This window comes from Anomaloglossus baeobatrachus, chromosome 3 (assembly GCF_048569485.1).
Source record: "Anomaloglossus baeobatrachus isolate aAnoBae1 chromosome 3, aAnoBae1.hap1, whole genome shotgun sequence".
Classification (NCBI taxonomy): Eukaryota; Metazoa; Chordata; class Amphibia; order Anura; family Aromobatidae; genus Anomaloglossus; species Anomaloglossus baeobatrachus.
The window spans coordinates 463,998,560-464,025,051 of record NC_134355.1 but is presented as its reverse complement, the minus strand read 5'-3'; the positions used below and the strand labels follow the sequence as shown (position 1 = coordinate 464,025,051).

At 47.4% G+C, this 26,492-nt stretch overlaps 1 protein-coding gene across 1 annotated transcript in view; it reads right to left on the bottom strand.

Annotated features, from left to right (window-relative positions):
- The window catches only part of MELTF (melanotransferrin), a 127,517-nt gene that overhangs the window by 12,208 nt on the left and 88,817 nt on the right, over positions 1-26,492 (bottom strand). The window contains exons 11-14 of the mRNA XM_075338530.1: positions 26,264-26,458; positions 23,464-23,620; positions 14,370-14,434; positions 402-589 (exon numbers count right to left, since the gene is read on the bottom strand). Coding sequence (XP_075194645.1) covers positions 402-589; positions 14,370-14,434; positions 23,464-23,620; positions 26,264-26,458 — 605 coding nt within the window. The remainder of the gene's footprint in view (positions 1-401; positions 590-14,369; positions 14,435-23,463; positions 23,621-26,263; positions 26,459-26,492) is intronic.

Below are 26,492 nucleotides of genomic sequence, written 5' to 3'. Positions count from 1 at the left end.
TCACCAGATCTAGCTCCCTCCGATTATCATCTGTTCCCAAACCTGAAGAAACACCTCAAGGGTACCAAATTTCACACCATTTCTGATGCCATGGCTGCTACGGATGCTTGGTTTGAGGCACAACCAGTATCCTTCTTTTTGATAGGCTTACAGAACTTGGAATACCAATGTAAGAAGTGTGTTGACATCAGTGGAGAGTATGTGGAATAAATGTAAAGTTTCATCATCCTGTCTCATTTCTTTCTGGACTTATCAGCAGCCCCACGTAATATAGTTGGTGCATATTACTAGAATAATAAATGGGTTGCACTCGATGGAATTAAGTCTACCTTCAACCTTAAACACTATGAAACTATGAATGTCCAAGAATTACAAAATATAGTTCTGCTGACAATACTGACCTGAGCCTTATCCAGAAGACCAAACAATGCATTTATATTCATCTCTGGATGCACCATAACCGCATGTGCAGGCACTTGAGCCCAGTTACAATCCGCATACTGGGTCACCTCTGCCCTGGCACCATTCGGACACAGCAACTGGAAATCAGAAGACTTTAACTTTGATGCCCATTCTTGATCATTCTTTCCTAAAGAGAAAATAAAAGTGTTTATTTAATTGGAATATGTCAACAGAAAATGACCAATTGTTTAAATAAGGTTTTATTTCAAATGTATTTATAAAATATTTATTTTCAGAATACTTTTATTAACATTTTTAGCATTACAAAAACAAATAACGTAGTATATAATCAAAAGAAGTAGAGTAATGAACAGTTGATTTAACTAAAGAGGCCATTTTATTTATATATAACCTTTTTGATATACTGGAAGTCAATGTAGCAATATAATTTGCTGTGAGATAGGTTAATGAATAGGGATGAGCGAATGTATTCGCCACTATTCGGTATCCGACGGAAACAGGCTATTCGCACCATTCGATATCGAACGGATAATACAAGATCCGCTCCGATACTTTCATTTTCATTTCTGACTTCCTGGCGCCTGTTTTCCAGCCAATGAACATATCTGATATTGCTTGTCCTCACAGTAACTCCGCAGCCATCTTTGTTGTGGTGTTACTATGATGCACAGCGTCATAAGGGCTATATACGCCAGTAGCCATTTTGTGAACACGCAGTCATAGGGAGTTGGCGGTGTAGATAGACTGTACTGTGTGCGGGAGAGCGTTCTTAGATCCAACTAATAAATAGTCCTTGTAAGGGCTGAACAGTAGCAGCTCTATCAATCGCTTTTTTGACAAACAGAAGGCAGGTCTTTCGGTCTCTCTGTCTGTCAGTCTCTCCCTCTCCCCCCTTTCTCATACTCACCGATCACTGACCGATCACTGACACGGCGCTGCACAGCTGTCATACTGCCATGGCAGGCGTCTATTAGACGCCCCCAATGATTAACCTGTAAGTGAAAGTAAATAAAACATACACCCAAAAAAATCCTTTATTTGGAATAAAAGAAAAAAAAAAACACCCTCTTTCACCACTTTATTAAAATCCCCAAATACCCCTCCAGGTCCGGTGTAATTCTCACGAGGTCGCCGCTCCTGTGAGCTCCACACAGCAACTGAAGTGAGCCACGCGATCAGCAGTGACGTCACTCAGGTGACCCACGGCCACCGCTCTCAGCTGGAGGACTGCAGCTCCCCGCGGGTAACCTGAGTGACGGGCACTGCTGATCGCGCGGCTCACTTCAAGTTCATCCGAGTTCGTTCTGATCCCTTGGCTCTGTTTCGCAGCCAGCCAAGCTCTATGGTCTGCTTGTTGTCAATAAATAGAAACATTCCTCATCATCTCTGCTTGCTGTCATTGAATGGAAACATTCCCCAACAAGTCAGCTTTCTGTCAGTGAATGGAAACATTCCCCACCATCTCTGCTTGCTGTCAGAGAGTGGAAACATTCCCCATCATCTCTGCTTGCTGTCATTGAATGGAAACATTCCCCAACACGTCTTCTTGCTGTCAGTGAATGAAAAGATTCCCTACCATCTCTGCTTGCTGTCAGTGAGTGGAAACATTCCCGAACAGCGTTTTGGATGCATTTTTTACAAAGTGGTCCCACTCGGCTCTACTACATCCCCATACAGCATGGCTGGCTGCGAGACAGAGCCGCGCGATCAGAATGAACTCGGATGAACTTTACCCGACTTCATTGTCAACGCGCGGCTCTGTCTGTGTGCCGCGGCCTGATTTGCGATCACAGGTGAAGGACTGTGACCGCAAATCCCCTGAGTGACTGAAATGAGCCGTGTCATCAGCGGTGCCGTCACTCAGGTGACCCACAGCCAGCTGGAGTCCTCCACCTGAGAGCTGTGGTCGCGGGTAACCTGAGTGACGTCACCACTGATTGCGCGGCTCACTTCAGTTGCTGCGTGGAGCTGACAGACAGCGGCGGTGTTCCATGGCTGCTCCCGTCAGCTTCATGTAGCAGAGCTGGATGGGTCGCGGGACCTCATGAGAATTACGCCGGACCTGGAGGGGTATTTGGGGATTTTAATAAAGTGGTGAAAGAAGGTGTTTTTTTTTTTAGTTTTTTATTCCAAATAAAGGATTTTTTTCGGGTGTATGTGTTTATTTACTTTCACTTAGGGGTTAATCATTGGAGGTGTCTCAGACGCCTGCCATGATTAACCTAGGACTTAGTGGCAGCTATGAGCTGCCATTAATTCCTTATTACCCCGATTGAACTGCACCAGGGCAATTCGGAACGAGCCGGGTAGAGTCCCGGGACTGTTGCATCTAATGGATGCGGCAATTCCGGGAAGCTGCTGGCTGATATTTTTAGGCTGGGGGGCTCCCCATAACGTGGGGTTCTCCATCCTGAGAATACCAGCCTTCAGCCATGTGGCTTTATCTTGGCTGCTATCAAAATTTGGGGGGACCGCACGCCTTTTTTTTAATTATTTATTTATTTATTTTACTGCACTACATAGACCCGCCCACCGGCGGCTGTGATTGGTTGCAGTGAGACAGCTGTCACTCAGCATGGGGGCGCGTCTGAATGCAACTAATCATAGGCGCTAGTGGGCGGGGAAAGCAGGGAATACGAGATGGAATAATGAGCGGCAGGCATTTTCATAAGCTGAAGAAGCCGCCAGAGCAGTGTGACAGCTGTGCAGCGCCGTGTCGGTGACCAGTCAGTGATCGGTGAGTATGAGAGAGGGGGGGAGGGAAAGACCGACAGACAGAGGGAGAAACCAAAAGACCTGTCTTCTGTTTGTCAAAAAAGCGATTACTTTGGTTTGAAAGCTGTTCTGGCGACTACGTAAACGCCGCATGCTGCTCTGAGCACGTTATGCCAAGACACCAGAAATGCAGTCATGCACCTTCAACAGGCTGTGCCCATACTTTTTCTGCCTTTTCCTATCCATTTCAGCCTTTTCCTCAGTCACCACAGCTCACTGTTAGGTCCAACGTGAAATTATTCGATTTTCCCATAGACTTAGGGGGGCTTTGCACGTTGCGACATCGCTACTGCGATATCGTCGGGGTCAAATCCAAAGTGACGCACATCCGGCGCCAGTAACGACGTTGCAACATGTAAAGCCTAGATGCACCGATAAACAAAAGCGTCGTAAATCGGTGATCTGTGTAGTGTCAGTCATTTTCATAATTTCACTGCAGCGACAGGTACAATGTTGTTCCTCGTTCCTGCGGCAGCACACATCGCTGTGTATGAAGCTGCAGGAGCGAGGAACATCTCCTTACCTGCCTCCAGCAGCTATGCAGAAGGAAGGAGGTGGGTGGGATGTTTACGTCCCGCTCATCTACGCCCCTACGCTTCTATTGGTCGCCTGCTGTGTGACGTCGCTGTGACGTTGCACGACCCGTCCCCTTAGGAAGGAGGCGGGTCGCCGGCTAGAGCGACGTCACATGGCAGGTAAGTGCGTGTGAAGCTGCCGTAGCGATAATGTTCGCTACGGCAGCTATCACAAGAGAGCGCATCTGCGACGGGGGCGGGGACTATCGTGCTCGGCATCGCTACAATCGGCTAGCGATGTCGCAGCGTGCAAAGTACCCCTTACATTGCGCATCGAATATTCGTGAATAGTCGAATAGTGGCGACTTATTTGTCGGATATTCGTCGAAGCGAATATTTTTGTATTCTATCATCCCTATTAATGAAGTATTCTTGAACAGTGGCGTCAAATGAATGTCAATAACAATTGCCCATTTCTTCTCTTCTCTCACATCAAAGAATATTGTAGTGATTGTAAATGAAATAGTAGTAGTAGAAGATCCCCTCCTTGTGGTGCCTGGCTCTGTGTCTGTTTGTCTCTGACATGACCTGTAGTGGAAAACTAAAGTATCATTATCGGAGGATCTCCCTTCCACAGCCTTTGTTGAAACCATGTGCTTGGTACGAAACTATTTTGCAAAACTTTACCAATATTGTAAGGTAAACGTAAACGTTCTATGAAACGCTACCAAATGTCAAAGAAATCTTGAACTCTATGTCCATCTTCATCAAAAAAGCAAGTTTTTGCAAAAACTATTTGCATGGAGGGGGTTGCAAATGTGACACTCTGGCAAAACCAGGTAGTCACAAAGGTTGTACAAATCTCTCAGGTACAAGACTCCATCCTCCTTAGCATACCAACACAAAACCCACACCCAGGTGCACAACATCAGCCAGTAAAGCCTAGTCACCCCCCATGACAATAGGGACACACTAGTGGGCGGGACCAGGTGGATGGGAGCGCCCACCTAGGGGTCCTGAGGTGTTCTGGGAGGGAACAAGACAGTTGAAGTGAGGAGTTGAGTACTGACAGTTGAGGAGAGAGGAGTGTGGAGTGACAGCGGAGTCAGGGGTTGAGGTCCCTGGACTACCGGACTACTGACTAGCTGGCAGACGGCAGACAGGGCCACAGGCGACGGAGATCTGGTTACGGGAGACCTTAAGTGGACCGGGGCAGGGTTGTAGCCCGCCGGTGCCGACAGTGGGAATCCGGTTCGGAGGCCGTGCACAGTCGGGGTGCCTGGACCCTAGGGCGAGGAAGGTTTCAAGCCCCTTGTCAATTGACCAGCTGGGGACAAGGTTCCAGGCCTTGTTCAACAGTAAGCCCAGAGAGCGAAACGGAATCCCAACACGGGGGATAGGGTGTCCGCCAGAACCCACAGAGATCCCAAGGGTCAGATTTCGCAGGCCACAGCTCCCAACATACAAAGTATCGGGAATGGACTTACCCGTTTCAAGCGGAGTTGCCCCATTGAAGACACAAACACTGAGTGCAGGAGGAAGGGACCCCTGTTTGCTACATCAGGGTGTGGGACCCGAATACACCCCTGCCAGAGGCAACCGGTCACTGGCAATTTGGTTTACCACTGGATTTTGTGTGCAATTCTTTGGAACTGTGGGTACACCATCCATCCCCGGTCCAACCCTGCATGACACTCTCCGCAGCCATAACTCCCGTTTGTCATGATGTATGTAGTTTTCTCCATTCCATATTTTTGTATAAGATGCCATGTGATGTATTTTACCTTCTCTCTGTATTTGCTGTAGTACTATGTCTTGGGATGTAAGTAACCATACCTTCCCCTATCTCCTGTGTCTCTGGGCCCATAATGCAATTATCTCTTGTCCACACAGCCAGGGGAACTTCTCATTGTTTCGCAAGCAGTGGATAACGCCAACTACACAAACCTGTAGACATCTCGGAGCCAACCTTCTAGAATCTTCTATTGGGCCCAACCATTGCATAGACCCCTACCCTTGAGGGGCAGGCCCACGAGCTCAGACAATTCACTCCTGTTTCTAAATGCAGTTGGGAGCTGAGTTTTGAAGAGGAAGGGAGCGAGATCTGAATCTGCGGACAGATCTCGCCGTCCAGTGGATTGTGTGGGATTTCTGGGACTCTGAAGAGGACTATTTCGTCGTGATCTGGCACTTTGGATTATCGGGAGGTGCCCCCGAATCTGTTTTATTTGGACTTGTCGTGTGCTGTTCCTGTGTTCCTGTTAGTAAACCTGTTGGATCATCCTCGGCCTGTTGTCTCTCTTTGCTCTGATGTACACCCCGTCACAAACTAGTGGCAGCAGTGGGATCAGAGCAGAAGAAATGGAGGACAACGGCCAATCAACGTCTGAAACCAGAACCTCAGGATACAGGAACTGGACTGTGGTGAGCCTACAAACAAAGGCCCGTGAATTAGGTGTTGGCTACAAAGGACTCTCTAAGGAGCAACTAATTGAGGCATTGGAAAACGCTTGCCTGCAAGATGGCACCGAGGAACAATTTCCACAGCAAGGGGAGCAAAGACGGGAGCCGGAGGTAAATACCCAAAAAAGTCAATGGGTTGTGTGGTACGAGGAGGAGATGGCCTTGCTGGGAGAGGAGACCACCATAGAATATAAGATGGAGGTCATGCGTGGAGCTAAAGAGAAGGAGCGCAGGATGGAGGAGATGGCATTGCTGGATAAGCAGCTCGCTGTGGAAGCCGCGAGAGGTTCCAGACAGACTGTAACCCCAGCACCCATCATGAGGGAACTTCCCAGGGTGTCCCGCAAAGACTTCAAGCAGTTTAATGAGGCTGCTGGTGACATTGAGGGCTTCTTCCAGGACTTTGAGCATCAGTGTCGATTAATGGAAGTCCCAGAAAGGGAGCGCGTCCGGCATCTGGTTGGGCTCTTAGAGGGTGGAGCTGCTGCAGCCTATAGAGCTATGGACCCTCGGTGGAACTGTGAGTATGCGGATATTAAACAGACTATTCTAGAACATTATGCTGTAACGCCAGACACTTACAGGACTCAGTTCCGTACGTTAGCCTGTGATGGGGAAGTGTGTTTCAAAATGTATGCCCACAGACTGAAACAAGTATGCCATCGCTGGCTGGAGGGAGAGGAGGCCTTAACTTGGCAGACCTTCCTCCAGGTCATCCTAAAAGAACAGTTTTATGCCAAGTGCCCTACTGAGATCCGGGAATGGGTGCATGAGAGGAGACCAGAGACAGTGGAACAAGCTGCTGCTCTAGCTGATGAGGTGCTCACTATCAAGCCTCAGTGGAAGAAGCTGCTAGCAGAGGGAGCAAAAATGACCAGCACCTCAACTCCAGAGGTTCCTTGTCCTTCAGTGCCCAATGTTCCTCAACCTCCTAGATCACCACCTCATGTGGATACCCGTGTGTATGTGCCTCCAGTTGCTTCGACCACATTTTCTGGAATGCGACGAGGAGAGAAAGTAGAAGAGTGAAGATGTTATAGCTGTGGGCATCCCGGGCATCTGCGGGCCACATGCCCATCTATCCCGTGGAGTCATCCTCCAAATCGACAACCACCTCCAGCACCTGCACCTCCCTATCAGTCACCAAAGTCTCCTACCTACTTCTCCAGAAGGCAAACTGGAAGGAGTGAGATGCAGCGCAGATGTTATGGTTGTGGGCATCCTGGGCATCTGCAAGCTCACTGTCCAGGTGTTCGGAGGCAGAACAGCTGCAGACCACCTTTGCCTGTCCATTATCTACAGACACCCTCAACAGGAGAAGAGCTGGATTCAGGCCCTGATGATTTGCCAAGTGACTCTGATATGTTGACTTCCCTACCAGGAGTCTATGGGGTGCGAGCCACAGCCGCCCGTTCATCTGATCTTCAGCATAAACATCTACAGGAGGTTGTGCTGGATGGCCAAAAAGTTGTTGGCTTTCGTGACACTGGGGCTTTTCTCACCATCGCAGATCCCCGAGTAATTCAACCAGAAGCAATTCAACAGGGACCAGGAATTGCCATTGAATTGGCTGGAGGTACTCAAAGATACATTCCAAGAGCGAGTGTGACCCTGGATTATGGCTTTGGGGCAAAACAATGCATAATCGGTGTGATGAGCGGCCTTCCTGCAGACATACTCCTAGGCAATGATGTGGGAGATATACAATGCCGATTTGTGGGTGCAGGAAGCAGAGTTTAAGTGAAGGAGGATATAAACTGGACCCGAACATTCAACCCTACATCTTCATCATACACTAAAGAACCTGGAGCCAACACCCAAAATGCAGATGGACTGTCCAGGCAAGAGGAGCCTTGAGTCCTGTCAGCCATGCCTGCGTGTACTTAACCAGCGACCTGTAGAGGTCCCTAGTACGTACACAGGTTGGGAGGGGAAGGAATTGTCATGATGTATGTAGTTTTCTCCATTCCATATTTTTGTATAAGATGCCATGTGATGTATTTTACCTTCTCTCTGTATTTGCTGTAGTACTATGTCTTGGGATGTAAGTAAAGGTACCGTCACACTAAGCAACTTACCAGCGATCCCAACAACGATAGGGATCGCTGGTAAGTTGCTAGGAGGTTGCTGGTGAGATGTCACACTGCGACGCTCTAGCGATCCCACCAGCAACCTGACCTGGCAGGGATCGCTAGAGCGTTGCTACACAAGTTGCTGGTGAGCTCACCAGCAACCAGTGACAAGCCCCCAGCGCCGCGTGGAAGATGCTGCGCTTGGTAACTAAGGTAAATATCGGGTAACCAACCCGATATTTACCTTGGTTACCACCGCACGGAGCTACACGTGCAGAGAGCAGGGAGCAGCGCACACTGAGCGCTGGCTCCCTGCTCTCCTAGTTACAGCACACATCGGGTTAATTACCCGATGTGTACTGCAGCTAAATGTGCAGAGAGCAGGGAGCAGCGCACAATGCTTAGCGCTGGCTCCTTGCTCTCCTAGTTACAGCACACATCGGGTTAATTAACCCGATGTGTGCTGCAGCTAAATGTGCACAGAGCAGGGAGCAGCGCACAATGCTTAGCGCTGGCTCCTTGCTCTCCTAGTTACAGCACACATCGGGTTAATTAACCCGATGTGTGCTGCAGCTACATGTGCACAGAGCAGGAGCCGGCACTGACAGTGAGAGCGGAGGAGGCTGATAACAAAGGTAAATATCGGGTAACCAAGGACAGGGCTTCTTGGTTACCCGATGTTTACATTGGTTACCAGCCTCCGCAGAAGCCGGCTCCTGCTGCCTGCACATTTAGTTGTTGCTGTCACACACAGCGATCTGTGCTTCACAGCGGGGGAGCAACAACTAAAAAATGGCCCAGGACATTCAGCAACAACCAACGACCTCACAGCAGGGGCCAGGTTGTTGCTGGATGTCACACACAGCAACATCGCTAGCAACGTCACAAAAGTTGTTCGTTAGCAGCGATGTTGCTAGCGATGTTGCTTAGTGTGACGGGGCCTTAACCATACCTTCCCCCATCTCCTGTGTCTCTGGGCCCATAATGCAATTATCTCTTGTCCACACAGCCAGGGGAACTTCTCATTGTTTCGTAAGCAGTGGATAACGCCAACTACACAAACCTGTAGACATCTCGGAGCCAACCTTCTAGAATCTTCTAGTGGGCCCAACCATTGCATAGACCCCTACCCTCGAGGGGCAGGCCCACGAGCTCAGACAATTCACTCCTGTTTCTAAATGCAGTTGGGAGCTGAGTTTTGAAGAAGAAGGGAGCGAGATCTGAATCTGCGGACAGATCTCGCCGTCCAGTGGATTGTGTGGGATTTCTGGGACCCTGAAGAGGACTATTTCGTCGTGATCTGGCACTTTGGATTATCGGGAGGTGCCCCCGAATCTGTTTTATTTGGACTTGTCGTGTGCTGTTCCTGTATTCCTGTTAGTAAACCTGTTGGATCATCCTCAGCCTGTTGTCTCTCTTTGCTCTGATGTACACCCCGTCACACCGTTCACCTGGGCTCCGGGACTACACATCCCCTACCCGTGGAGGGGATTCCATCCTGCTGCCCCGCTCCATCAGCCTCGGGCATCCCATCACCAGGCAACGCCGGTGCTACCAACTCTCACCGCAAGCCACGGGTGGCGTCACTCACAGACTTTTCCCCTGTAAATATCCCCTTTTATTAGTGTTGTGGGCAACGGGCCGCTGCATGAGCCCCGGATCCGAGCGCCTCGAGAAGCCCCCGCCCACGACACAAACTAAGCCATGTGTGAAGTATTGTTTTGGATCCCGCTGTTGTTACTATTTGTAAAAGTTTCCTTTCATCAGAATTGTGTTGATATTTTTCAGTATCCAGAAATCCGAAAATGGCCAAGATAGGACTAAAGGGGGAAAAATTGGTCAGGTGATTAGATATAAGAGCATGGATCTATGTCCAAAAACACTGTGTTTGTGTAATACACATGCAGGGGTACAGGTCAGCCCCGGGCCATTACACTTGAAACACTTTGATACAGAGAAAATACTTTATACAAGGTTGTGAGAATTTTTTTTTCCATTTTTCAATCTCACTATCGAAATTAAAAACAACAACATAGATCTTCCAGTTTTCTGATGGACCTCTAGCCCTGCCATACTGTTCTGTATAGAAGATTGCTCAGTAGTATCTGTATTATCACAGACAGGATTACAATGAGAAATACACTTCTATATACAGTAGATAACGCAGGATCCGCCCTTCACTATAGGTGATATTTCAGCTCACCTCCTCCCCCTCCCTTCATAAGAACATTTACCCAGATTGGAACATGTTCAGAGTGAAGCATAGATATCTTCTACACAAAAGATAGGGTTTGAGTCAGTATATTGCCGCTATTGTCCATAGGCCCAACATACAATAAGAGTCTTAAATTAGGTCTACTGGTCTGTAAAAAATGTTTACAAGATTTTGTATTTTTTCTTTTATGTATAGTAATATGAGATTAAAAAAAATAGAACAAGATACATTTAACATAAAACCCTGATTGAAGCCATAGATCATATCCTCATTTAAGGGGTTGTAAAAAGTATGGAAGTTATCTTCTCTCCATATTGGATCTGTGTCGCCCAGGGTTATGGGGTACTCGGTCCTGGGCGGTGTATAACTGGGGAATGTCACTTGGTAGCTGTTACCCGGTTCAGTGCCCTGGGTGCTTTTTGAAAAAGGGATATATTTACAAGGGAATTAAATAAGAGTTTATCACGTAATGCCGCTTGCAGTTTGCGGCTATGTGGATGGAGCCGCTGCGGCACCGTTTTCACTACTGGGGCTGGTGTTAGGGGCAGCCTGGATGTTAGGCCCTCCGCAAGCAGAGCCAGGTCCCAGATGATAGGTTATGTTGATGGGTGTTGAAAGAAGACAGGCCTCACACGGGGTTGCAGTGTAACTAGTTTCTTTACTCACAGCAAGTTGTAAACTGGTCACTCGAGGAAGACTGATATTCACCGCAGGTCCTCTTAGTCCCAGTGCCGGTTTAGTGACCTGGTGGCTTCTTTCCCCTGCACCTTTCTTTGGTTGGTTGGTCCCCGTGGCTTGGAGCGGCTGGGGGTCCTCTCCTGGTAGTCTCTTAACAGCAGTCCGTATGACGGTAGCATGAACCCTGTGGGGTCGGAGTCTCTGGTCCTGTTCCCTGGTTATCCCGTTGCTACTGTGTCCCGAACTTCAAGGTCAGTCAGGTCCTTGATGGTCCCCTCACTATGCAGATTTTACCTGGTCTGCTTGAAGCGTTTGCCTGACCTAGGATTCTGTACTCCGTCGGTGCTGTGGTTCTGGGAGTACTCCACCGGCAACCAACCGCCTGGGCCCTCAGGTCACTGTTTCACTCCTGTCAGTGCGTCTACTTGCTTCCTCTCTCTGTCACCGACTCCTACCGACTACTGTCTCTGACTATCCATTGTCTGCCCCTCCCGCCTGGTTGTCTAGTGGACTAGATTGGCTCCACCTCTAGGCAGCCATCCATTGGTCCAACCCTAGCCTGGTACCATTCTATGGGGGGGAAAAACAGGGATTATCTGGAATGTTTGTGTTGTTACCGGTACTGGTGTTCTGGGTTCCTGAGGGTAGGCCCTGCATCCTGGTGGGGATGCAGTACCTTGTAGCTCCCTGATGACCTCAGGGGCACTACAGATCACTTACACATCGCTGGGAGTCCAAGCAATGGTACCCCCCCAATTTCAAGAACTGGGGCTCTGAAGAGCCTCATGTGAATGTAGTAATGATGCATCATGTGCACCTCTGCCCTATTCGTTCTTAATGGAAGTGCTGAAGACAAGCCAAATGCTGCACTCCTTGAAAGCTTAACACAGATTTCCAGTGGCTGCACTTTTTAATTGCATAGTGAAACACTGAACTAGTTTTCCTGTCCGTCGACCTTTTAATTTCAGTGTAGTGAATTGTACGTGCATGCAGTGTTCTGTACTAAATGCTGCCATGGCATACACAAGACTGGATTAAGTTTGACACTGGCCAGTGTCAGGAATTTCTTTGTGGGCAGAGTTAGCGTTGTGCACTTCTATCCCACTCTTGCCATTGCAGGTCTGTAGCACTATAGTTTTGCATCACCATGATCTAGATGAGTTCATATACAGCACTCTCAGTGTATCGTTTGATGTATACAGCAGCCTTATGTCTCCGACCTACGTAATTTATATATAGCAATCTCAATGTATTGTATAATGTATACAGCAGTCTCAGTGTATCCTATGTCACAGGGAGCACCATCATTAGCGGCAGCCCACGCGGCCGACATGGGGTCCATGAGTCGGAAGAGGTCTGAGAGTCTTTGCACTGCAGGCGTGATGACATCACTACACTGCATTTGTAGTGTGGAGTCTCAATACTCACACTATCCAGACTGGAGCAGCATGACGGGGAAATGGTGCAAGGTGAAGAGTGCTTCTTTTTTTTTTATTTATTGTCAGTAATTGTGAGGGACATCCTACTGTATGGAGAGCAGGTGGGGGCCATAATATTAAGTAGATGGACTGGTGGGGAGCCATAATACTGAGTGAGGTGGGGTCTGGAGGGTCATAAGACTATATGGGGGCCATATTACTGAGGAGGGGCCATAATTCTGTATGAGGGGCTTGTGGGGGCCACAAAACTGAGTGGGAGGGGTGGTGGAGGTCATAATACTGTGTGAGGGGCTATGAGGAATTGTGAGTGCCCTCATATTGAGTTAGCAATTGTGAAGGCCCCTATACTGAGTGGGGTCCCTAAAACTAAGTGGTGTGCTGTGGGGGTCCTCATTTTGTGTGAGGGGGGTTTCATTCCATGTGCGGAACTGAGAGGCCTCAATACGGTGTTAGGGGCTGTGTGGGGTTATCAAACTGACAGTGGAGTTGTGGGGGCTATTATATTGTGTGAGGAGCTGTGGGGTCATCATATTGAGTAGGGAGCTGTGGGAGCTCCCATAATGAATGGGGGCTGTGGGGCCCTTATTTTATGTGGGTATGCTCATTCTGTGGGGGGGGGGGCTATGGGGACCCTCATTTTGTGTGAGGGGCTGTGGAGATTCTCATTCTATGTGGTGGCCTAATAAGCTCAATTGGGGCATCAGGGGCCCTCATACTGAGTGGAGGCATCGCACTGACAGGTGCTACATTGTTTCTATGGGGTGAAACTTTGGGTGGGAGGGATTCCCTGTTGGGTTTGGTGGATTAGAACATTTACTCTTGGGTTCTGTGATTTCTATGTATGTCACTGATATGTTATGTATATACAGCAGTCTCAGTATCTCATGTGTGATGTATATACAGCAATTTCAATGTATCTTATATCATGTATATAGCTGCCTCAGTGTATCCTATGTGATGTATACACCAGCCTGAATATATATAGCTCTTTATTTTACATTTTCTATATTAGCGATCACATTCTTGGACCTGGTTGAGGATGTTAAAACAATTTCCAAATCGGCCACTGTATTATTAAGATTATTATCTGAGGATTATTTAGTTTATCTGTGATGTTGGAAATCACTAAGATTCTGTATGGGCTTTTTGCTAGGTTATCAGCTTTCGTTAGTGTTTGTGTATTTACTGAATGGTCCAACACAACTCTTCTTCTGATGTAGCACAGAGGGACCAAAAAGACAAATAAGACTTACAGACTCTCCAATTGGACAGATTTTCAGTTAACGTATTCAGCAGCCAGCAATAAAAAGTGCAACACAAAGGTTATAGAATTTAAATACTGCAATTTTTTTTTTTTATGACACCCAATTCCAATAATCAGCATAAATGTATGCATTTAAGGAAAAAATATCTCCTCAAAGATGGATTGAGATAATTATTTAATGGTTTCAACTTTTGCTGAATTATTTGGGAATCCTGAGGGAGTTGTGCTGCACTAAATTATTGGAGGGCACGGAGCTATCTACTTTTTTTACACAAGGGACCCATATACATCTCTCGGCCCCCGATAAGAACATTATGGTAGAGAATTCATAGTTATACACTTTGTGAATCTTATAAGGGAAAAATCTTCTAACTGGAGCTTGGCTGTTCCTTAATATTCTAGTGATGTTTGGGATTTGGTAAATAGGCTTGAGGAAATTATCTATGGTCAAAAGGCTAATAAGCCATACCCATCCACTAATCACTAGAATTGATGTCAGACCTGGAAAGAGTTAAAAAGGCCTACCATCAGTGTTATCAAAGACTGTGCTGTGCTTCACAAATGCGACTTCTCCTTTCTCAACCAGACACCTGCAGCAATAAACAAAAAAACAACATCAAATTTATTTTGAGAATTTCTTATACGAATAAAAGAAGATAATGCAATCATCTAATATATAAAGCTGAGTGTATGTGTGTAAATGCATGTATGTATGTATGTATTTATGTGTGTGTGTAGTGGCGTGACTAGAGTTTGATGGGCCCTGGTGCAAAATTTGGACCGGGTGCTCGCCCTCCACGTACACCGACACTTAGGGTACAGGATAATGACATTGACACTCAGGATAATGACACTTGGCTTTTATCCACAGCACTCAGGTTTCCCGTTATCTGAAATCCCTCTATCAGCACCCTGCTTTCCCATGTCCTGATATCCATCTTGTCCTCAGCACCCAGCTTTTCCATGCTCTACTATACATCTTTCCCTCAGCACCCAGCTTTCCCATATCAGAGCATGGGAAAGCTGTGTGCTGAGAGATGTACAGCTGAGCATGGGAAAGCTGGGTGCTGAGAGATGTACAGCAGAGCATGGGAAAGCTGGGTGCTGAGGGAAAGAGCCTTTTTCCCTCAGCACAAAACATTCCCATCCCATGCTTGTATCTTTGTCCCCCTTGTATATAGTTCTCCAAATACTATAATGGCCCCACATAGCCTTCCATATAGTATAAAGGGTTCCATATAACCCTTCATATATTAGTATGCACCTCCATAGTTCTCCATGTATTATAATTCACCCCATAGTACTTCATATATTATAATTTACCCCATAGTTCACCATATATTATACTGCACCACATAGTCCTCCATATATTATAATGCATCCTCATAGTCCTCCATATATTATAATGCATCCTCATAGTCCTCCATATATAAAGTAGCCCTCATAGCTCTCCAATTATTATAATGAATTTCCCATAGTTCTCCATGTATTATCATTCACCCCATAATTCTCCATATATTATAATTCACCCCATAGGTTTCCATATATTATACTGCACCACATAGTCTTCCATGTTTTATAACGCACCCCCATAGTCCATGTATAAGGTAGCCTCCATAGTCCTCCATATATTATAATGTAGCCCCCATAGTCCTATATGTATTATAATGCAGCCCCATATATCTTCATATTGTATTCTGCAGCCCCATACTCCTCCATGTATAATGCACCCCTATATTCCATGTATAAGGTGTTCCTCCTTTTGAATTATGCAGCCCCATACTCCTCCATTTATACTGCACCTCTACAGTCCATCTATAAGGTGTCCTTCATGTTTATTATGCAGCCCCATAGACCTCCATGTATAATGCAGCCAGCACCCCCAGGCCTCCATGTATCATGCAGCAAGCCCCCCCCAGGGCCTCCATGTGTCATGCAGCCAGTCCCCCCAGGGTCTCCATGTGTCATGCAGCCAGTCCCCCCAGGGCCTCCATGTGTCATGCAGCCAGCCCCCCCAGGGCCTCCATGTGTCATGCAGCCAGGCCTCCCCTAAGGCCTCCATGTGTCATGCAGCCAGCCCCCCCCCAAGGCCTCCATATGTCATGCGGCCAGCCCCCCCAAGGCCTCCATGAGTTATGTAGCCAGCGTCCCCCACCATGGCCTCCACGAGTCATGCAGCCGCCCCCCCCCCCCACCAAGGCCTCCATGTGTCATGCAACCAGCCTCCCCGAGCACTCACAGATTTATATATAAAAAAAAAATTAAAAAAAACAAGTACTCACCTCTCTTCTCCTTCCACCGCTGCTCTGTCCTCACCTCTACTTGTTTCACCGCTGCTCATCCTCACCCCTGTCCTCATTCACTCGCTGCTCCAATCGGCGTCCTCCCGTCCTGCGCTCTGTGCTCTCACCACACACAGCCGTCGCACAGTAGTAACGTCACCGCGCAGGCACGGGGGCAGAATGATGTTGCATACAGTAGAGCGGCGCCGACTGCTCTATGCAATATCATAGCAATGTGCGATGACGGGGGCCCGGTGCCGCCGCTGACACCAGGCAGGGGGACCCGGTGTCAGCGGCGGCGACCGGGTTATATAGCGGCCCCAGTGGTCTGCGGCAGAACAGCGCAGTACCTCTCTCACAGAAAGGAGCTGGCTGCTGATCTGCCGGGCGACGGCGGGTCCCTAACCTCCCGGGCCCGCCGTCGCAATGGTGCGGGCTGCAACCGCGGTAGTTACGCCACTGTGTGTGTGCTTCCCGAGTAAAAGGGCCACGGTGCCGTGGCCTGGTGGAGCGGTTTGACCCCGAGCAAGGATGGGGGTTCATCCGCGAAGCAGGCCTCACAGCGGGGGTGCATGTGTCTCGACGGGATGTGGCGCAGCACCTTCCATGGGGCCACCCATTATCGTAAGCTTCAGCCTGAGGAGATGGTTACCTATACCCGGCATTGCGGAAAGCGGGGCTGGTATGCCCTGGAGGTAACCAAGCATGTGATGTTTGAAGAAGGGTATGTGTCGGTGTCAGTAGCACGTAGCCGCAAAGAAGCATGGCTACGGGACCCGACAATCTATTACCTGAGTGTTAAATGTTAGTACTAACAGTTGCGATGCCATAGAATGTTAAGGGCACTTTACACGCTACGATATCGATATTGATATCGTTAGCGAGCGTACCCGCCCCCGTCGGTTGTGCGACACGGGCAAATCGCTGCCCGTGGCGCACAACATCGCCTCCACCCATCACACGGACTTACCTTCCCTGCGACGTCGCTCTGGCCGGCGAACTGCCTCCTTTCTAAGGGGGCGGTTCGTGCGGCGTCACACGGCAGCCGTCCAATAGAAGCAGAGGGGCGGAGATGAGGGGGCGTAATATCCCGCCCACCTCCTTCCTTCTTCATTGCCGGTGGATGCAGGTAAGGAGATGTTCGTTGCGCCTGCGGTGTCACACATAGTGATGTGTGATGACGCAGGAACGACGAACAACATCGTACCTGCAGCAGCAATGATATTATGAAAAGGAGCGACGTGTCAACGATCAACGATTTTAGACGTTTTTGCGATCGTTGATCATCGCTCCTTGGTGTCACACGCTGCGATGTCGCTAACGGCGCCGGATGTATGTCACTAACGACGTGACCCCGATGATATATCGTTAGCAATGTCGCAGTGTGTAAAGCACCCTTTTGGTATCGGTGTTTTGTTTGTTATTTTCCACAGTTTGTTATTTTTCATATAGAAAATGTTAGTGAATCAACCAGTTTTAATGAAAAGAGTGAAAGTTACCAGATTTTCTAGAAAAATTGCCAGAATGTGTACACCGGTACATGGACTCCGTTCAGTTTATATATATATTTTTAGTAAAAAATGGACCCCGGTCACAGGACTGGCGTGACCAACACAAACTAATATAATAGTTGCACCTCCTGTGCCAGCCAGAGTCGTCAACATCACAACACTCGGGACCTTAACCCGGTCACGGACACACTTTAGGTTTCCAGGGGGAACAGGTTGTTTGGGTGGCGAGTTATTGGGATCCGAGACGTTGGGACTGGACTGTCGCAGGAAGGGGCTGCAACGGAGTAGGTTGAGCCTCCGTTACCATAAAAACCGGTAGCATCCCACCGTTGGGCGACGAACTCTAAGTAAAGTAGTATTATAGTAACGTTAAGTGCATTACCTCCCCTGTGTGGGAGGACCCGTTAAATAAAAGTATGTTAATTTATATTTTCTTTCCAGTTCCAGCAAGAAAAAATAAACCTCTGTCATTCTGTAGCTCGTGGACGAGCTACGTTTAACCAAGGGGGAATGTGACGCCCTGGCCTATCAGGTCGTGTAAGGGTATTGTGCAATCTGCCCTTCTGCACAGTATCCACCCTCCTTGGTTACGGATCCCAGTCCTTTGGTGTTGTTAACAGCTTGGCCAATCAAAATCCTAGGAACACATCCCACTTGTACCTACCAGAGAGGAGGAAATGGCTCTCGTGAGGAGAGGCCACGGAGGAGAGCTCCTGTGTACTAGGTGGCAGACGTTGGTCTGGGCGTGGTAGGAGCTGGAACCCGGTCACAGGTGACAGTATCAAGGGGCATGGACTGCCGAGGAGGGCAGCCGGTGGCCTTGAGCTATCACCGGGCAGGGGCCGGGGTACGTGGACCCTAGGCCGGAAAGTAGCTTCATGTGTTCAGGTAATTTACCTGACGGGGTTGAAGAATTCAAGTGTCATCCTCAACCCGCTCCAAAATCGGGGTACTAACGCACCGATGGGATAGGACTTTCCCACTACAGTCCAAAGAAATCCTACGCTTGAACCCTGAGAGCAAGCTCACTTTGTTAGCCATACGGGTGAGCGGGACTCAGAGAGTTTCATTCCAACGGGTCCAATCGAGACTAAGGTGCCAGGGATAGGGCCACAGACCAACAACAACACCAAGGGCACGGATCCAGGCGTGCTCCCCGCAGACTACGGTGGTGCTCAGAACTTTGGTTCACAAGCTGTCGTTGTGGTTATTCTGGGACTGAGTGAGTACATTGGAAACCCCTGTTCCTATCCCCCAACGGCACCGAAACACCATCCATCCTCAACGGGCCCCGGGACACAAACTCCCTACCCACGGAGGGGTTAAACATCTGGCTGCCGCACCATCGTCACCGGGCTCCCCAACGACAGCGGTGGTCCCTCACTTTACCACGCACCGTGGGTGGCATCACGAACTGTCCAAAATGCCCCTGTACATATCTTTCCCCCTTTATTTAATCAAGTGGCCGCGCAACCCCTGGGTCCGGAGACCTCTTGAGCCACCGCGGATCCGGATCCGAGCATCAGATTCGGCAGCAGCCCGGCTGCTCGCATGTTGGCGGTACATGTGTGTATGTCTGCTAAAGGAATTCGCACCGTCACATTTACAATTACGAAATTTTGCACAGCTGCCTCATTTGACTCATTGAACATCATAGACTATGTTTTGAGGGGAAAATTTAACCCCACATTTTACAGTTATTCGCCATAAAATCTGCTTACATGAAAGTTTATGGAGCTGGAAGCTTCAGGTCATTAATAGGAGCTCTGATTGGTGTCTATAGGTCAGATAATATGATGTCGGTAGAGACAGACATAAACAGAGACACACGGAGAGAGACACATACACACACAGATAGAGACACACAGACATACCGAGACAGAGACAGACACACACAGAGACAGACACAAAGACACACAATAACACACACAGAGACACAACACACACAGACAGAGACACACAGACAGAGACACAGACACACACAGAGACTCATACAGAGACAGAGACTCATACAGAGACAGAGACACACAGACACATACACAGACAGAGACGCACAGTGGCTGTTACAGAGACACACAGACTGATACAGAGACACACAGAAACTGATACAGAGACACACAGAGACTGATACAGAGACAGACACACAGAGATAGACACACAGAGACACACAGAAACACAGACACAGAGACACACAGACAGAGACATACAGAGAGACACAGATACACACACAGACAGAGACACACAGAGATAGACACATAGACAGACACAGAGACACATAGAGACAGACAAAGACACACACAGAGAGACACAGAGACACAGACACACAGAGACAGACACACAGAGACACAAAGACACACAATAACACACACAGAGACACAACACACACAGACAGAGACACACAGAGACACAGAGACGGAGACACACAGAGATAGAGACAGAGACACACAGAGACGTAGATACACATACACAGAGAGAGGGAGACAGATAGAGAGGGAGACAAACAGAAAGTGAGACAGGCAGTCAGAGAGGGTGACAGACAGACAGACAGAGATGGAGAGTGAGAGAGTGGAAGAGAGGAAGAAAGACAGAGCGATACTTAGTTGCTATCCTGGGCAACGCCGGGTACTACAGCTAGTATGTATATATATATATATATATATATATATATATATTTATTTATTTATATATACATATGTTAAAGATCAGCCTACGTGCTGATTAGACAGAGGGCTCACAAACTGCCTGATCATAATTAGAGATGAGAAAACCTGATGTTCCGTTTTCGAGCTGAACACCAGCTTTCCCCAAAAAAACTGAGTTTGGGTTCGGCAGTCGGCACTTTACGTATCCTGATCACTCGCATGACCATTGCTGTGCTCAGGTATGCTCATTGCTCAGCCCGCTGTAAGCCACTTGCAGTATTTGAACAACTCGCACTGGGGGTAACAACAGCGTGATCAGATGTAATGTGTAACAAAAAAAAACTCCCGCTCACCCGCCACCAGAAGTGTTCTGCTTATGGCTGTCTACATGTGGCTACACTGCCAATCAGTGACTTTCATTGGGGTTCAGGTCAAGTTCAAACCAGTGGAGGTATGGTTGGCTGCACCCACCGAACCGAATTTCTATGGGTTCGCTCATCTCTTATCATAATGTAATGAATAGAATATAATCTAACCTAAAAGACTGCCATGTTCATAAACTTTGAAGACTGGTAAAGGGAGAAAATTTCTACAGATTTCAGTTTGGGTTTATACATACTGTATTTTTCCAAAAATAAGCCCTTCCCCCAAAATAAGCCCCTCGCAGGAATGTTCAGCATTTTTGGCATAAGGCTTAAATATAAGCCCTACTCCCGAAAATAAACCCTACTCGCGGTTCAATAATGAAGTGTCCTTGCAGCTAAAAAAGTTAAAGAATACTGGAGGACACTTCATTATAGAAAGAAAGCAGACACCCCCGATAGAGAGAAGAAAGAAGACAGAAGACCCCGCAATCGTACTCACCAAATGACGAACACACACCCACACACATCAGATCACACACTCACACACATCAGATTGCACACCCACACACATCCGATTGCACACCCAAACACGAGTCAGCTAGTTATACAACACAGGAAGCCAGACAGCCTGGGGAATTCCCGGTTACCAGGGCAGCCACCAATTGGTCATCCCAAGGGTGGGGGCTGCCTGAGGAAGTGAGCAAACACAAACAGTTTCTAGTCAGATCAGTCTGGGACAGAGAAGCAACAACAGGTCCCTGGGGGGTGTGCGACCCAGCTCCCCTCAGGGAGACTGCCCGGGATGCGTGCTTCAGAGCTATCTCGGGAAAGGAGAATAGTCTGAGACTTTGAACAACACGGTACCTGGAAGGAGTGATTCAAATCTCTTCTAGGTGGAACCGGCCAGACTGGAAGAGGGCAAGAGGCAATTGGTGGAGATGGTGAGACAGAGGAGAACATGGTAGCTGGAGGTCGAGCCTAATCTTTCCCACACTGCCAGCGCTGACAGGGTGCAGAAGCCCTAGGGCAGATTATACTCTATGTTGTCTGTCAGAATCTGCAGGGGATGGGGATTCCAAGTCCCATCGACCATTATCCATTTTCCCAGAACACAGTGACACCTAGGATCCGGGGTCGGAATTGCAGCCAGGCCCCGTGGCGAGGATCCTCGCCACCTGCATACGGTACAGGACACTTAACGTTAAAGAGACACTGGGATCACCAAGCCACTCACACTCCACAAACACCTGTGATTGCCTCTGATTTACCCGGGACTGGCTGAGGCCCATCATGGCAGAGAGTGGCACCTCCAGGGCCCCTTAACTGTGAGTAAAGAGAACTTTGAACCGCAGTCCCCCTGTGTCGTCCCTGGCTTTGCCGATGCTGTCGCCCTGCGCGTCGGTGCTCCCGTGAACTACTGCCCTTGTTATCCACCCGAGGCCCGCTCCGCCTGTGCCCCGCCGAGGAATTCTGCAGCAGCTGCTAATCCTTGGCCACATATCACATGTGGCGCTATGACAAACTTTCTCAATATCCCCGCTTCCCCTTCATTTACTGTACGCCTCGGGGCAGCGGAACCAGGCAAGGCCACCTGTGACATCGCCTGACCCGACCTGCGACTGCCTGGCAACAAGTAGGTTAACCACCTGCCCTGGGGGGAACTACATAAGTGTGTGTGTGCAATCTGATGTGTGATTGTGTGTGCGACCTGATGATGTGTGTGTTTGTGTATGAGTTTGAGTGTGTGCGATCTGATGTATGTGAGTGTGTTGGCCAGAAGCAGGGGAGGACAGCGTGCAGCATACCTGCTGGGAGCGCCCATCGAAGATCACAGTATGAGCTGGGAGCCACACAGATGTCCGGGGTCTGGTAACTATGATTCTCCTGGGAAGGGGGGGGTCTACTTTTTTGGGGGAGTAACCTTACCTCCAACCATGTTTCCACAAGAATAAGTTCTACCCCAAAAATAAGCCCTAGCACTTTTTCGAAGTATAAGAAAGTGTCTTATTTTTGGAAAAACACAGTAGGTCCATGCATAACAGAGTGATAATGGCTGCTGCTTTATCAAATATTACTGATTTTAAAGAGAGTACTACAAGACCTTATTAAGAAAGAAATAATGTGATTATATTTTCCAGACCTATTTTGGCTTAAATAGGTCTCTAATAGTGATTAGTCAGCACTACCCTGTTTAGGTGCTTGGTACTCGTAATGAGCAGTTGGACACTCGGATGGGCGCAACTCGAGTATCTGAGTATAATGGAAGTCAATAAGAAAGTCTTGTGGACAAATGCTCAAGTCCCCCATTGGCGTCCATTATACTTGGTACACGAGTTGTGTCCATCCGAGCAGCCGGCAGCTTGTTATGAGTACCGACCACCCGAGTCTGGTAGTCCTTGCTCATCACAAGTGTCTAATCTATATTGCATCTTATTCATTTGTAAGGTCTTTAAAGTATATTTAGATGTATGCCTATAGTGCCCTAGCTTCCAGCAATGCTGCAGAATATGATATCTCATCACTATGAATCTGTCAAAACAATGTCTTAGCATTCAGCAAAGCTGATGTCATTTTGCTATTTTAACTCCAGGCTGAAAATGCATTATTTTTCTTCATAAAATATAGACAAATACATTAGATATATAGCAACACAGGAGGACATAGATAGGCAAATAAACCACCGTATTTTTTGAAGAATAATTAGGAGTACCGCCTAAATTTTACAGTTTGGATGAATGGATGGGTGGATGGATAGATAGATAGATAGATAGATAGATAGATAGATAGATAGATAGATAGATAGACATTTTTATTTTTACCTAAAAGCCCCTGAATACCCATAATATTGTTCATTGGTGTTGTTTTCACATTTGTTGTTTCCAAGTCCATTACCATTGCAGAGTTGGCACAGTGTGGGTGGAAACGGTTTTCCTTTTGCCCCAGGCACACAACTTTCAGAAAAAAAATCACTAACAGCTGAATTAAAAAGGGAAGAAGAAAGAGATTATTATTATTATTATTTATAATATATTAATTCTGATATTTAAGGAAATATAGAAAGAAATCCTTGGACTGACTGCAAGTGTCCTCGCATTGACCAAATTAATCACATGCGCAGGGGGCTATGTGCTGCCCATAGACATTACTATTTTGTCGGTAAATTCTGTCATTTTGAATGAAATAAACTAAAATTCATATCTGTATTAGCACTGGCAGACAGAGTGTGCCGTCTACTCAAAGAACAAAAAAGGATTAACAGTTCTTCTGTTGTTTGGCCCATCTTTTATTGTTTCCATGTGGCAGACCCTGATGCCTCATCCTGATCTCCACAATGTGAAAGGCATTTTATAAGACATATTCACTACCATAGATACAGACAGTATGATGCTGTACAGTAACATGCAAAAGTTTGGGCACGCCTGGTCAAAATTACTGGTATTGTGAACAGTTAAAGTAAGTTGAAGATGAACTTATCTCTAAAAGGTATAAAGCTAAAGATGACACATTTGCTTTGTATTTTAGGCAAAAAAAGTTTAATCTTTTACATTTTTAAATTAACAAAAAGGGAAAATGGGCCGATGCAAACGTTTGGGCACCCTGGATGGTTAGTACCTATTAGCACCCCCACAGCTTGTAAACGTTTTTTGTAGCCAGTCAAGAGCCTTTATATTTCTTGTTCTTTCATCCATTCTTCCTTGTAAAAGTGTTCCAGTTCTGTGAGATTCCTGAGTCATCTTCCATGCTCTGCTCTTTTGAGGTCTAGCCACATGTGACGGGGTCGTTCTCCCATATCACACAATCAACAGAGCGAGAGATGGCTGTACAATCCAAAGAGCATTTATTCTAAGCAAATCAATTGGTCCATAACATAATCCACAAAACCGAGGGTAAAAAACATGAATATAGTGCAGTAAACGATAAACGTCCAGGTCTCTTTGAAGAGCCGCACCTTCAGCTCAGAGATTCAATCTTCGTCATTCTCTCTTCAAGTTCTCAAACAGACTCCTGCCCCCCAGGTAAGCAGAGTTTACAGTAGGTTGATCCCAGGCCCCCTCCCCCAGACTTAGGCGGGCTTTGCACGCTGCGACATCGGTAACAATGTGTTACCGATGTTGCAGCGATAGTCCCGCCCCCGTTGCACGTGCAATATCTAGTGAAAGCTGCCGTAGCGATTATTATCGCTACGGCAGTTTCACACGCACATACCTGCCGTGCGATGTCCCTCTGGCCGGCGACCCGCCTCCTTCCTAAGTGGGCGGGTCGTGCGGCGTCACAGCGACGTCACACGGCAGGCGGCCAATTGAAGTGGAGGGGCGGAGATGAGCAGGATGTAAACATCCCGCCCACCTCCGTCCTTCTCATTGCAGCCGGCGGCAGGTAAGGTGAAGTTCCTCGCTCCTGCGGCTTCATACACAGCGATGTGTGCTGCCGCAGGAGCGAGGAACAACATCGCACCTGTCGCTGCATCGGCATTATGGAAATGTCGGAGGCTGCAGCGATGATACGATAACGACGCTTTTGCGCTCGTTCATCGTATCATCTAGGATTTACACACTACGACATCGCAAGTGACGCCGGATGTGCGTCACTTTCGATTTGACCCCACCGACATCGCACCTGCGATGTCGTAGTGTGCAAAGCCGCCCTTAGGGACAGGAAAACTACAGGGAGTAATTACCTACAGACAATACAATGTACACACAAGCAATACAAATAATGGACAGTAAACCAGGCGTAAAATATGAGCCTACACAACATGATGCACAGTACACCATATCCCACCAACACACCACAGATTTTCAATGCTGTTCATATCAGGGGACTGTAAGGGCCGTTGTAAAACCTTCAGCTTGCAACTTTTGAGGTAGTGCATTGTCTATTTTAATGTGTGTTTAGGATCATTATCCATTTGTAGAAGCTATCGTCTTTTCAACTTCAGCTTTTTTATAGATGATGTTATGTTTGTATCAAGAATTTGTTGAAATTTCATTGAATCCATTCTTCCTTCTACCCGTGAAATGTTCCCCGTGACATTGGCTGCAACACAACCCCAAAGCATGATTGAGCCACCCCCATTCTTAATAGTTGACAAGATATTCGTTTCATGAAATTCTGTGACATTTTTTTCCCCACACGCATATCTTTGGTCATTGTGGCCAAACAGTTCTATTTAGTGATCCACGGGACTTCTTTCCAACATACTTCAGGCTTGTTCAGATTTTCTTTTGCATATAATCTGACCCTGAATTTTAGGGTGAGGACACAAGAGAAGTTTTCTTCTGAAGACTCTTCCATGAAGGCCATATTTGTGCAGGTGTCTCTGAACAGTAGAACAATGTACCACAACACCAGAAACACTTTGCTATCTTCTTATATCCTTTGCCTGCTTTGTGAGCCTCCACCATTTTCATTTTCAGAGTGCTAGCTTTTAAATTGGCCCATTTTAATTTTCAAAATGTAAAAGATGAAATAATTTTTTTTTTTATATATCTATCTATATCTAGATCTATATATCATATATATATCAGTAATTTTGATCAGGGGTGCCCAAACTTTTGCATGTCACTATACATACAGTCATACACATAATGAAGCATTGAAGATTCCTTGTGCACCCACCTTTGGCAATATTACAGCCGTCTGGTCGGATCAGACCCTTTCTAGTCAGCAGACCTATTGGGATATTCCATCCAGCTGATCGCATGTATCCTGTGTGACAGGACTTTCTGCCCTTTAGTTCATGAAAAGTAAAGGAATCCGGTGAGTACTTTTTAACCACAGCCACTGCATAGTAGTTGTCAGACGATGCATTCTCTAGGTAAATAAAGATGATAGAAAGCAAAATCAG